Source organism: Barbus barbus, assembly GCF_936440315.1.
Source record: "Barbus barbus genome assembly, chromosome: 7".
Taxonomy (NCBI): domain Eukaryota; kingdom Metazoa; phylum Chordata; class Actinopteri; order Cypriniformes; family Cyprinidae; genus Barbus; species Barbus barbus.
Genome location: NC_136735.1, coordinates 6,283,510 through 6,296,294, shown reverse-complemented (window position 1 = coordinate 6,296,294; position 12,785 = coordinate 6,283,510). Strand labels below are relative to the sequence as shown.

Below are 12,785 nucleotides of genomic sequence, written 5' to 3'. Positions count from 1 at the left end.
AAATGTGGTTTGCGTGGAGCATGATGTGTTTTATGCAGCCAATTATTGTCCAAAAAATAATAATAATAAAAAAAAAAGAAAAAAAATTTATATATATATATTTTATAATTATTTTTAAATAATAAAAGAATAAAACAATAATACATATTTTATTGTACTTTTATGCAAGAAACAATTATCAGCACTTAATGTTCCATGTAAAATCTGGATCCTGAAGCAAATCCAGCCACTGCACTAGACATTAGCATTCAGGAACAAGAACCTGGACATGTTGAAAGGTTTTTAATCTGTTTTACGTGTGCATGCACCTGTTTTGTTATGTGGTTGTTTTGTGGTTCAGTGCACATACCTGTTTGTCTAAAGCACTGCTTCCTGTTTGTTAGATATGAGCGCCTTATTTAGAAGAGTTACACATGCACACTTCAAAGCTGTATAGGCCAGTGCACAAACTGAAACACATGACTGCACAGGCACACTTCTGTGGTAGTAAACAAATAGCTGCCTTGTTTTCCTTCACTGTTTTCTGCATTAGCAACATTACAACGTGATGAAATCACAGGATTGAAGTTACTTTGAAACTTGGCAAGCTACAAGCTTCTTATGATTTAAAGTAGCTCAGCTAATGTTAAACTACTCCATTGAGTTACCTTACCCAAGCTGCTCACTACACTGAAGCTTTATAAGTTTCCAATAGCTTGTTATGTGCTTTAATTATCAGCTTATACAGTTCAGTTAAATGTATCTAATGTAATGCAGAAACCATGAGCAGGTTGTAAGTTGCAAGATGCAATCAAATGTACATTGTATTTTCAGTGCATCATTTCAGCAGTAGTTTTGGTGATGACGAGTGACACATTATATATATATATATATATATATATATATATATATATATATATATATATATATATATATATATATATATATATATATATATATATATATATATATATATATATATATATATATATATAAAATGAAATTACTGGACCTGCCCAGTTTTTAATATCACTATACAAGATTTTTTTGTCAAATGTCAAATTGAAACGTTTAAATACATATGTATGTATACAACTCTACCGTGCGACTCCACCGGGCTGGGACACCGGCAAGTTGTTTAATTGTTTTGTTGTTTAATTTTGCATATTGGTGTGTACAGGGGCGATTAATGAGATGGCCACTCATCCTGGTTATTATGAGGATCTGGTGGAGAAGTCGATGGGAAAATATAATCTGGCCACCGAGGAGATCGAGAGAGACCTGCACCGCTCTCTTCCAGAGCATCCAGCCTTTCAGAATGAGATGGGCATCGCTGCTCTGCGTCGAGTCCTCACTGCATACGCCTTCCGCAACCCCAACATCGGCTACTGCCAGGTATGACGCACAACAACACCTTCTGCAATAAATGCACCCACAGCTCGGCGATAATCCCGGTCTTTCGTCTTCCACAGGCCATGAACATCGTGACCTCCGTCCTGCTGCTGTACGCTAAAGAGGAAGAGGCTTTCTGGCTGCTGGTGGCCTTATGTGAGCGCATGCTTCCCGACTACTACAACACCAGAGTCGTAGGTGAGCTCCTGCATCGTCCAGCTTCTCAAATGCATTAGCTATCCTCCAGATTTTGGATGCATAAATGAAAAGTAGCAGTGTACAATGAATCAAATGACCACATGGACTAGTACTGGTGAACATTAAACCACAAAAGACTGCTGGGTAATATTAAATCTGCACGATCTGCATGTATCTGTGTGAATGAGTGGAGTAGTTTCATCTGCTGCACACTTACTTAGGTGCACGTAACGCTTACAGTGTTTTCAGTGTCTGTTGTCTTAAGGAAATAAATGCAAATGCATCTCCAGAGCTGCTCAGAGAGTCTCCACCAGTATTTCACCAATTCATAAACTCAAAGGTCTTAATGGACATAAATATATTACAAAATAAAATTTAATTAATTAATAATAAAATAAAAAAAATTATAAAATTAAAAATTAAATAAAAAGTATGAGCAGATTTTTATTAATTAAATTGATGAAATTGAGGCATAAATATATTACAAAATATAATAATATAAAATTAAATAAAATTGGGCTCACCATGACCCAGTGAAAGAATTTTGTTTCGCAAGTGTTATTGTGTAGAATGTAGTTCTCGAAGTAAAAATAATAATACTTTAATAACTCTTTTTAAGGAAGTTAAACAAATCCTTTCTTGCATGTCTTACATGTTTTAATTTTAATAGTAATCCTCTGTTGTGCAGCACTTTATTTGCCAAAAATGAAAAGAATTACATTTTAAACGATTAATTAAATTGTTAATATTTTATGCCTACAATTGATTACAACTATTTTGGATAATAAATTTAAATTAAATCATGAATCCAGAAAAAAATGAAAACAGGATGTTTGGGAAAAAAAATTATGTAGCACAATTTTTTGTCAAATAAATTAGTTGAATTGATTATACATGCGTTTTAATAAAATGTAATTAAACTGTTAAAATGGTATCCAGAAAAATTTAAGTGGAAAATGCGGAATTTGGGAAAAATAAAAAAAAATTCATAGGGCCCTATTAATGGTAAAATACATAATAAATTATTAAATTGTCAAAGTTTTGATTTAGTTCAACCATTTAAAAATAATCTAGAAAATTTAAAATGGAAAACAGAATTTGAGAAAAATTTGATTTTGAGATTTCAGTTTGAGATTTTAAAATCTCAGTATTTTATACATCCCTAGCAATTTTTTTTTTCTTTAAATTGTACATTTTTGTGATTTCAATTAATTGTAAATTTGGGGGGAAAATAAAACCATTTTCATATCGCCCTATGACACACATCCAGGAAGATCTGTGAGCACTGAGGGTGTTTTGTGTGTATCTCAGGTGCTTTGGTGGACCAGGGTGTGTTCGAGGAACTGGCTCATGTCTACGTTCCTCAGCTGTACGACTGCATGCAGGCGCTGGGCGTCATCTCCACCATCTCTCTGTCCTGGTTCCTCACGCTCTTTCTGTCCGTCATGCCCTTTGAGAGCGCCGTGGTGGTGGTCGACTGCTTCTTCTACGAGGGCATCAAGGTCATCTTCCAGCTAGCGCTGTCGGTGCTCGACGCTAACATCCATCAGCTGCTGAGCTGCAAAGATGACGGAGAAGCCATGACCATCCTGGGCAGGTAGGAGATCCGCATACTAAGTGTGGTATACTTCATAATGAGTATGTTGTAGTATGTTGCCTAGAAAGTATGCATAGCATTCTGCATACAGTATGTACTGTTCTGCAAAGTCATATGCTGAATAGTATATACCATACTGCGAATTTAGTGAATGTTGCATACTACATAGTGAGTATATAGTCTGTAAGCAGTTAATGTTTATGTTGCGAGGTGATTATATGTAGCATCCTAGTATACAGTATAATGCAAATGTATTGGATGTAACATACTATAAAGTGAGTATATAGTTGTTTTTTGTGTACTACAAAGTGGTTTTATGCGACATACTACAGAGTACACAGTGCACTGCAAATTAAGTTTGTATTCTACTATGTATTAAGTAAACAAAGTTTGTTGTGTGATTGTATGCAGTTGTGTGATTGATTATATGACTGTACAGAATCCTGAATATTGTGTATATAGCATACTACAAATTGAGTATATGAACTCTGTAAGAACAGTTTGCTAATGCTGTGTGCTGAAAAGTGAAAATATGCTGCATACTACATAGAGTGCACTGGAAATTTAGTGTTTCTAGTATACTGCGCATTGAGTACTCACCATCTATAGGCAAAATGTGTGAACCGCAAAATGATTATATGTTGCACACTAAATAAGAGTTTACAGTATCATCTGAACTTATTGTGTGTAGCATACTTTATGGTGTATGTATATAGTGTACTACAAAGGGGCTATTCTGTAGTATATTTGTGTGTAGTGTACTACATAGGGACTATACGGTAATATATAGTGTACTACAAAGTGACTATACTGTAATATGTGTATATAGTTTACTAGAAAGGGACTATTCTGTAGTATGTGTGTATGTAGTGTACTACATAGGGACTATACTGTAGTATATAGTGTACTACAAAGAGACTGTTCTGTAGTATTTGTGTATATAGTGTACTACAAAGAGACTGTTCTGTAGTATTTCTGTATATGGTGTACTACAAAGTGTATATGTATGTATTTATAGTATACTACAGTATATATGGAATAGCAGTGTCTATGTGTGAAACAGTGACGATAGTGCTGATTTTCTTTGTTTTGCTGACTCACACGAGTGTGTGTGCTTGTGTATGTGTGTTGTAGGTATCTGGACAGCGTGACCAATAAGGACAGCACTCTTCCTCCAATCCCTCATCTTCACTCTCTCCTGACGGATAACGGGGAGCCTCATCCTGAGGTGGACATCTTCAAACTGGTGCGCAGCTCCTATGAGGTCGGTTCATCTCCAGTTCTCAACTTGTATATCATAAAGTGTTTTCACGTGTTGTGTGTGTGGTGTTGCATGTTTGCTGATGTTCACTGTGATCTGCAGAAGTTCGGCTACATCCGGGCGGATGTGATTGAGCAGATGCGTTTCAAACAGAGGCTGAGAGTGATCCAGACCATTGAGGACACCACCAAACGCAATGTGGTAATCAGACACTCTCCGTACTGACACTAGTGTAGGATTAGCACTCAGTCAGAGGATCTGAGAGTTTAATATGTTTGCCTCATCCTCTGGTTTTGCAGGTGCGGACCATCGTGACGGAGACGCCCTTCAGCATTGATGAGCTGGAGGAGCTTTATACACTCTTTAAGGTCAGTCCCAAGATGAGGTCATGAATCACCCAATAGAGACCTGCGTGGGACGGATTTTTCAGTCCCGCGCCCGCCCGCTCCCGCAGAAATATATCTTATCTGGTCCCGCTCCCATCCGCGACATTCATGTTTTGTCCCACTCCCGCCTGCAAAAGCCCGCATAAATGTAATCTATTTTTTTTTTTCCAGTACATCGAAGAAATTTACATGAAATGGTTCTGTAACATCTCCTCAGCTCCACAACATCCCAGCATAAACGCATCCGATAAAATATTTGTTATTTAGGCTAAGCATCAACATTCACAAACCACTGTTATTTTTAACAGAAAAGCAAGCATGGGCTGCTGCGTGCATGTTTTGGCATGGCAGAATGCGAGCTTCCTTTATCACTAAAAGCTCAGTTCATCGCGATCTCATAAAGCTCTGTTATAACACAATGCACATATGCACAATGAACCTTTCACAATGTCTACACTTCGATCCGTGAGCACACAATTTCAGCACTGCGGTGAGTAGATTCTAACTTAATCACCTCTGATTGGCCATTGCGTTCCAGAAATCAACAGCTGAGTCTGTGATTGGCTACACTGCCAAACCCTAAACACGTGTTAAAAATAGAAACTCTGCCTAGCTTGCGCACATTAATCATTTTAATGTTAATATTAGTTGTTCCTTTTGCTTTTGTGCAACAGATAAATAAAAATGTATATGTTTTAGACATTTTATGTTTAGATAATTTCTATTTTGTGGGAGTCCCGCGAATAATTTTATTCTCCCGCGTCCTATACACACACAAGTCTCTTCCCGCCCGCACTCGCCCATCAAGATTTGTCCCGCGCCGCACCCTGTTGCGTTGGGTCCCACGGGTCCCGCGGTACTCCCGCCAGAGTGCAGGTCTCTATCACCCAATTGCATATTTACAGGGAGTGTGCTGTGATTTAAGAGAATGACTCCTCTGTGCAGGATCTGATGGATGGATTGTGTGTGTTAATATATTGCAGATGGTTGAGTTTTTATTAGAGTCATGTATATTTCATCTTAAGCAGTTGTTCAGGACATTCATTAGCTCTCATTGACACAGCAAGTGCTCTGAGGGTTTCCTTGTATCTGGATCAAAGCCATTTCTGTCCCAAATGTCTTGTTAATTTAAAGGAATAAAAGTGGTTATTAATCAGAGGATGCTTTCTATATGGCAATAATGAAAAGTCACAGAAAACAGCACTTCTCAACAAATGATGCCAAGTAGCTGGAGTAAACCCATTTTATTAGTTAATTTAAAAAATATATATTATTTTCATTATTATTATTTGATAATAATTAAAAATTCAGTTTAAATAATGTAATATGAATTAAAATAATATCTCACATATATATATACATATATAAAATATTATTATGCTATTTTATCTTTTGTTTTTATTTAGATTTTCCTATTTATTGGTATTTTATTATTGTTATTATTATTATAAATTATTCTTATACTTTTATTTTCTTTTTTGTTTTACTGAGATTGTTATTATATTTAATGGTGTCTATCTTTTTACATGTATTATTATTATAAATGCTATGATTTTCATTCTTTTTCATTCTTTTTCTTTTCTCGTTTTATTGCAATTATTTCAGTCATATTTAGTGGTACTTAAATCATTTGAATAAACCCTCAATTTTAAACGCATCCAGCCCTATTCCTGTTACTCCTCAAATCATACAGTCTGTTGTGGTCTGTTGACAGTAAAACAGATGAAACGCATTAGTTGTGACCACTGCCCATCGCCCATCCACATTTAAACATACAGGCTCCATATCCATTGACTGTATAACATGAGTGTCATGACCTGTGCATGATTTGTGACCCTCAGGCTGAGCATCTGACCAGCTGTTACTGGGGCAGCACCAGTAACCCCATGAGCCGTCACGACCCGAGCCTGCCGTACCTGGAGCAGTACCGCATCGATCTGGAGCAGTTCAAAGTGCTGTTTGTGCTGCTCTTCCCCTGGGCCTGCGGCAGTCACACCGACGACCTGGCCCTGCGTGTCTTCCGTCTGCTGGACCACAACGCAGACGCGCTCATAAACTTCAGAGAGTTCATCAGCGGCCTCAGTGAGTGCACTTTATCATGACCAATCCCAATTTTGAAGTTGCAATCATCTTTTCTTTCGATATATACAAGTAAAACGGCTTCTGGAATAAGAAAAATGCAGGGTGGGATTTCATTTTTGTCCTTCTGGAATGGATTGTCTTGTTGGATCACTGCAGAAGAGAAGAGATGTTGTTGCAACAGGGAGGGAAAGTCATTTTGGTTAAAGAGGATGATGAGGGAACATGCATTATTTAAAAACAAAGGATAAATTATTTATAACAAACTCTGCAATATTCCATAAAAAATAGGAAGTTGATTTTGATTTTATGGTGACTTTTCATAAAACCAAGTTATGGAAGTAAAAACAGTTTAGAAGTTATATTATGACCAAAAAAAAGGACCCAAGAGTAAAAAAATGTAACGTGAATATGATTTAAAAACATTTAAATTCAGACTAAATAAAGTGTATGAGGTTGCTTGCTTTTGTGCACATTTAAACTGATTAACTTGATAACTCGGTTTCTGTTGTAGGTGTCCTGTGTCACGGTGACCTGACTGAAAAACTCAAATTTCTGTATAAGATTCACATACTTCCAGGTGGGTGTAAAAGAGAAAATAAATGGTCAAACATTGTACTAGAAATGAATACAGTTCAGACTTGTCCTTGCTAGTTTATTATTTTCAGCTTTTCCTGTTCCTGTTTGCCTTTGCACACATGCATACTGTATATTATGCGTGGTAACTGTAAGATTATTAGTTGTGTTTCTCATTTGTGAGCGGGAAATATGGATAAAAAGCAGAAATGAAAGTGAAGGTGGATGTGAATTACGTTGGAACGACCATGTCTGGGTCAAATTTAACCAACAAATCAAAAGAATAGTCCTTAAAGAAGAATAAAGAAAATGCATCTTAATTATAATGTTTTGTATCATGTTTTTTGTGATTTGGTGTTGAATTAGACTGAGCTCTAGAAGAGACTGAATGTATTTGTTCTTCTCAGAGTTGCACCAGGAGCAGGAGGAGCCCGATTCGGCTTGTGAAGCTACGCAGTATTTTTTTGAGGACATCACCCCAGAGAACTCCAGCGGTACTGCTGCATGCTCACACTTACCATACAAAATAGGATGTTGCACTGAAATGACAGTGAAGATGATGCTTGATGCCAAGTCCAGAAGCTGTGATCGCTGGCACTGATGCTTTGACCTCTCGTTGATAGGCCTCGACCAAAAGAACAGAGCCGAGAAGGACGATGGTTTTGTAGGAGTCACCTTTAAAAGTGAAAAAGGTGGGAGAAAACAGCCTCTTCTTTGAATCAGAGCTGATATTTGATGTTGGAGAGCTGTTTAAATGTGCAACACTCTGTCTTCTGTGTAGTTAAGAAAATGCACACTCCAGATTACCGCACGTACCTGCGACTGTGGAACCAGGAGACCAAAGCAAAGTTAGAGAACATGAAGGATCTGCCCAAACTCAACCAGGTACATCTGGAGGCCAACCTAAGTTACTTCATCAGTGTAACTCCTGTTAAAACAACATGATTCTCTATTCACAACCAATCAGATTCAAAGAAAAGTCACTTAAGAGGCTGAGCAAGGAAGATCACAAAAATAAAACTTTTCTTTCTTCAGAGTACAGTGACACCAGAAATACGAATTTATGAAGTAAATATAAGATATTTTGAATTCATGTTCACTTAAACATGAGAAACTGTCAGTGGAAAATGTTTAAAAATTAAAATGTGTTTAAAAATTAAAAACGTATTTTTCACTAGATAGCTAGCATATTTTACTTTTTTACATGTAAATATTTTCATTCTAATTTACAACTATGGTTGTTTGGTTGAAATAACAGTTTATCTGATAAAAAAACAAATAACAAATGCAAAAGTTTTTTTAAGAAAAATATATATTATCTAGCAACAAACAATAGTGTATGTATATATATATATATATATATAATTGTTTTTAATAATTTTGCTATTAATTAAAATAACTCAAGTAGCTCGGGTTTGTTTATTCATAGGTAAAATCTGACTGTTATGATGTTGTCTCTTCCTTCTTCAGAGTCAGTTCATCGAGCTGTGCAAGACACTCTATAACATGTTCAGCGAAGACCCCAGCGAGCAGGAGCTGTATCATGCCACGGCCACGGTCACCAGCCTGCTGCTGGAGATGGGAGAGGTGGGCAAGCTCTTCTGCAGTCCGGCTCACAAGACAGACGAAGAGGACGAGGAGGACGAGGATGAGCGCATCCCGCCGAGCAGGAGCAAGCAGGAGCGAGCGCGCCGCAGACCCTGCGACACAGCTCCCTCAGACGACATCAAGCTGGAGGACTCCTCGCCCAAAGATACGGCCACGTCCTCCGCCATGCTCATCTCCGACGACGAGACCAAAGACGACACCTCCATGTCCTCCTACTCCGTCCTGAGCGCCGGCTCGCATGAGCTTCAGTGCGAGGACATCGCCGAGGACACCGTGCTCATACGCAGCGGCGCAGTGGCCACCGGGCATCACAGGAGGGCCGGTCTGCCTCACAGCGCCAGCATCGATAAGGACTGGGCCATCACTTTCGAGCAGTTCCTGGCTTCGGTGCTCACCGAACAAGCCCTGGTGCAGTACTTTGAGAAGCCTTCCGAGATCGCAGCGCGAATAACCAATGCCAAGAACGTTCGCAAGGTGGGACACCAACACATGTCCATCAGTGACTATGAGATCTCGCTATCAGGCTAAAAACTATTACCTCTGCGTTCAAAACTGTGTTTGGGGGTTAAAGGAGTAGTTGTCCAAAAAATAAGATTTGGGCATCATTTACTCACTTTTATGTTCCAAACCTGACTTATTTTTTTGTGAAAAAAGTTAGCTAGTTTCTCCATACAATGAAAGCAGATGGTAACCATCTCTGTCGAGCGAAAACATGACAAGAAGCACCATAAAAATAGACTCGGACACTACATAGTGAGTTTTCTGAAGCCATATGCTAGCAACTTAAAGTTCATATGTTTCTCTCACAAACCTACTTTATGACTTTAGACATTTTATAATACATATAATGGCAATATTTATGATGTTTCATTGTCAGCTTGAAATATTATATGCACTGTTTGATTTGACATTTTATACGGCTTGCTGGTTTTGCAGCAAACAGTTTCACACAAAAAACCCTGATTGGTGTGATTTTGCCATTTCCAGCAGTAAATCTCAATAATGACATAATGTAAGACTTATGCACTATGTATTGAGTTTTTTAAGCCATATGCTTGCAAATAAGGGCTTAAATTTGGTGTGTTTCTCACATAAACCTGTTTTAAGACTTTAGATGTTTTGTAATAATCATATTAGCCACTTTTATGATGCTTCTTTGTCATTTTTGGAGCTCGAAATCTTCCTCAGGAGGTCACAATGTTTTATCTTACATCTTATGCAAGGCTTGCAATTTTTGCACCACTTGAACGTATTTGGGACTTGTCTAAAAACAGCCCCCCCCCCCCAAAAAAAAAAACCCTGATTGATGTATTTTCACTGTTTTCTAGCAGTGAACCTAAACGTCCGATGAAATAACATTTTTGTATATAATGTTTTCTGAAGCCATACGCTAGCAAATAACTTAAATTTCAGTGTGTTTCTCACACAAACCTATTTTTTGTGTGACGTTTTAGTGTCCTTTTTGGCGCTTGAAGTCTCCTTTCCTCATTGTATGGAAATGAGCAGCCTGGACATGCGGCTAAATATCTCCTTTTGTGTTCTACCTTATGAAATAACTTCATGCAGGTCTGGAACGACACAAAGGTCAGCAAATGATGACAGAACGTTTATTTTTTGGCGAGCTCTCCCTTTAACTAAACCTAAGCCGATCTCCTCTTAAATCAGCGGGAAGCTTCAAAGGCTTGATGTTGGCGTGAACTCGTTAGGGAACGGACAGTAATGAGTTTTCATAGAGGCTGGTCTTTGACCTGAGGACAGACCGACACAATGCCCTTTTTACCTGTACGAAGTCTGAGAGGACCTGTTGTATACTACGATGTGCTTGATGTACTTTATATACAGAAATGTTTACTAATAATATCTAATACAGTTAGGCTGTTTATGATAGTAATCGTGTCTAGAATAGCTCACTAGTCCCGATTGGGATAAAACATGTCCTGTGCTGCGATAAAACACGTTCTTAATCTGTACTTTTGCTTTATGTTCCAATAAAAGTATCTAAAAAAAACAATATTAAGTTACTTAAGAAGCAAAACTGTACGCAAGATTTTAAGTTGGGGGGCGGGGGGGGGGGGGGGGGTTAATTTCTTTTTTTCAGTTTTTTGCAAGGATGGACCCAATCAAAAATATTTCCGCTAAAAACAAGAACAAAAATACAAATTTGTAAATAGTATATTTGTACAAACAAGACAGGTAAACTTTACATTTATTTCACATTATAATATATTCCATAATACTAGCCTCATGTGGTGTTGCTTCTCAAGCATCTTCTCGAGATTTCGAGACTCGCCGTTTACTTTGAAACAAGGCAAAAATACAGATTAAGAGAATGGCTTTGTTTTTCATAGTGTAGTAAATGATCTTTAACGTGAGAGAGAGGGATAGTGTGGAGTGATATTTAACACAGAGGAAGGACGCTGGGACGTTAGATGTGCCTGGGATTGTTGGAAGGACGTTTTCTAAATCATTTCTCTCTTCCTCTCTCAATTCCTTGCACCTGCACTTTGGGTTTTTCTTCTTTGTAAATCGTGAGGATGTTCACGCTGAAATATCGGATATGAATGGGCTGAGAGGCGACGCGGTCCAGCTGTGTTTGATATCTGATTTATTGTGTTTGCTGAAGACTGTGTACAGTTTTTATTTCGCTGTGTTCTCACCAGGCATGTGGCATGTCTGTGCACCTTCTCGTAAGTTATTGTTTGATTGGTTTTTTTAAATAGACGAGTTTCTACTTTATTTCATGCTGCTGTTTTTAAGTTTACGTTTTAATGTGAATGGTTCAAATCGACCTGTAAATGATTTAGATCACTTCCAGCAATTAAAAGTTTAAATGGAAATATCCTGTCGTGTTATCACAAACTTCTGTTTCATTTATTGTTTACTGTATCCATTTGCAGGACAAAACGTGGGGAAAAGTTGTTGTTGTTTTTTTTGGGCTCCCATATAGAAGCACTGGTTTATTTAAAGTTTTATACAAGGTTTGCTGGACATGCTGTGATTTCTATCAATAAACTTTAAACATCAGATTAAATAACATTTCAAATGAAATCTTAAGTTTTAATATGATAACATTCAGCCAGAATGGGTAACATAGATTTAGGCTAAATAACACTGAAGTATCTAGCTAGTTGATGAAGAAATGTTGGTTAGTAGTTAGTAATAAACTTATTTTTCTGATAAACTTAAATGTATTTTAAATTAATAAATTCATTTATTAATAGATTTGATGAATAGTGAAATTGTAAATTTGCATAAAAATAGAAAAATCAGTTAGTTAAATGTTAATTTAATGTATTTTATACAATGAATATTATTCATCATTTTTTTTTTTTTTTACATTTCATATGAGATTTGACATTTTATTTATTATTTACTTTTTAACCCCAGATAAATTATTATTGTTGTTGTTATTACATTTTTTATTTATTTTTATTTATTATTTTAGTAACTTTTTTTTTTTTTTTTTTACTTTATTGACTTATTTCATATGATTTGATTTGAAATGTAAAATCTCATTAGTAGTAGTTGAATGTGGCTATTCTTGAGTGTTTGTCCACTAGAGGCCAGTGGAGCTGTAAGACTCTGTCATTTGCTTAGCTTGGACTGAGGCCTTGTGTTTGCTGTTGTTCAGAGTTCAGGGCTGTAACGCAGCAGTGTGTCTTGAATGAAACGCTGTGACGTTTAGAGGGTGTGAGCGTAGACGTCCAAT

The 12,785-nt window shown here is 37.1% G+C and overlaps 1 protein-coding gene across 1 annotated transcript in view; it reads left to right on the top strand.

Moving 5' to 3' along the window:
* tbc1d9 (TBC1 domain family, member 9 (with GRAM domain)) overlaps positions 1 to 11,926 on the top strand; it is a 29,432-nt gene extending 17,506 nt beyond the window's left edge. The window contains exons 10-21 of the mRNA XM_079422127.1: positions 1,160 to 1,374; positions 1,452 to 1,569; positions 2,881 to 3,166; positions 4,301 to 4,430; positions 4,530 to 4,628; positions 4,727 to 4,795; positions 6,655 to 6,895; positions 7,407 to 7,472; positions 7,876 to 7,962; positions 8,092 to 8,160; positions 8,250 to 8,353; positions 8,939 to 11,926. Of these exons, the coding sequence (XP_079278253.1) occupies positions 1,160 to 1,374; positions 1,452 to 1,569; positions 2,881 to 3,166; positions 4,301 to 4,430; positions 4,530 to 4,628; positions 4,727 to 4,795; positions 6,655 to 6,895; positions 7,407 to 7,472; positions 7,876 to 7,962; positions 8,092 to 8,160; positions 8,250 to 8,353; positions 8,939 to 9,604 (2,150 nt within the window). The 3' untranslated portion in view covers positions 9,605 to 11,926. The remainder of the gene's footprint in view (positions 1 to 1,159; positions 1,375 to 1,451; positions 1,570 to 2,880; positions 3,167 to 4,300; positions 4,431 to 4,529; positions 4,629 to 4,726; positions 4,796 to 6,654; positions 6,896 to 7,406; positions 7,473 to 7,875; positions 7,963 to 8,091; positions 8,161 to 8,249; positions 8,354 to 8,938) is intronic.
* Positions 11,927 to 12,785: the final 859 nt, after the last annotated feature.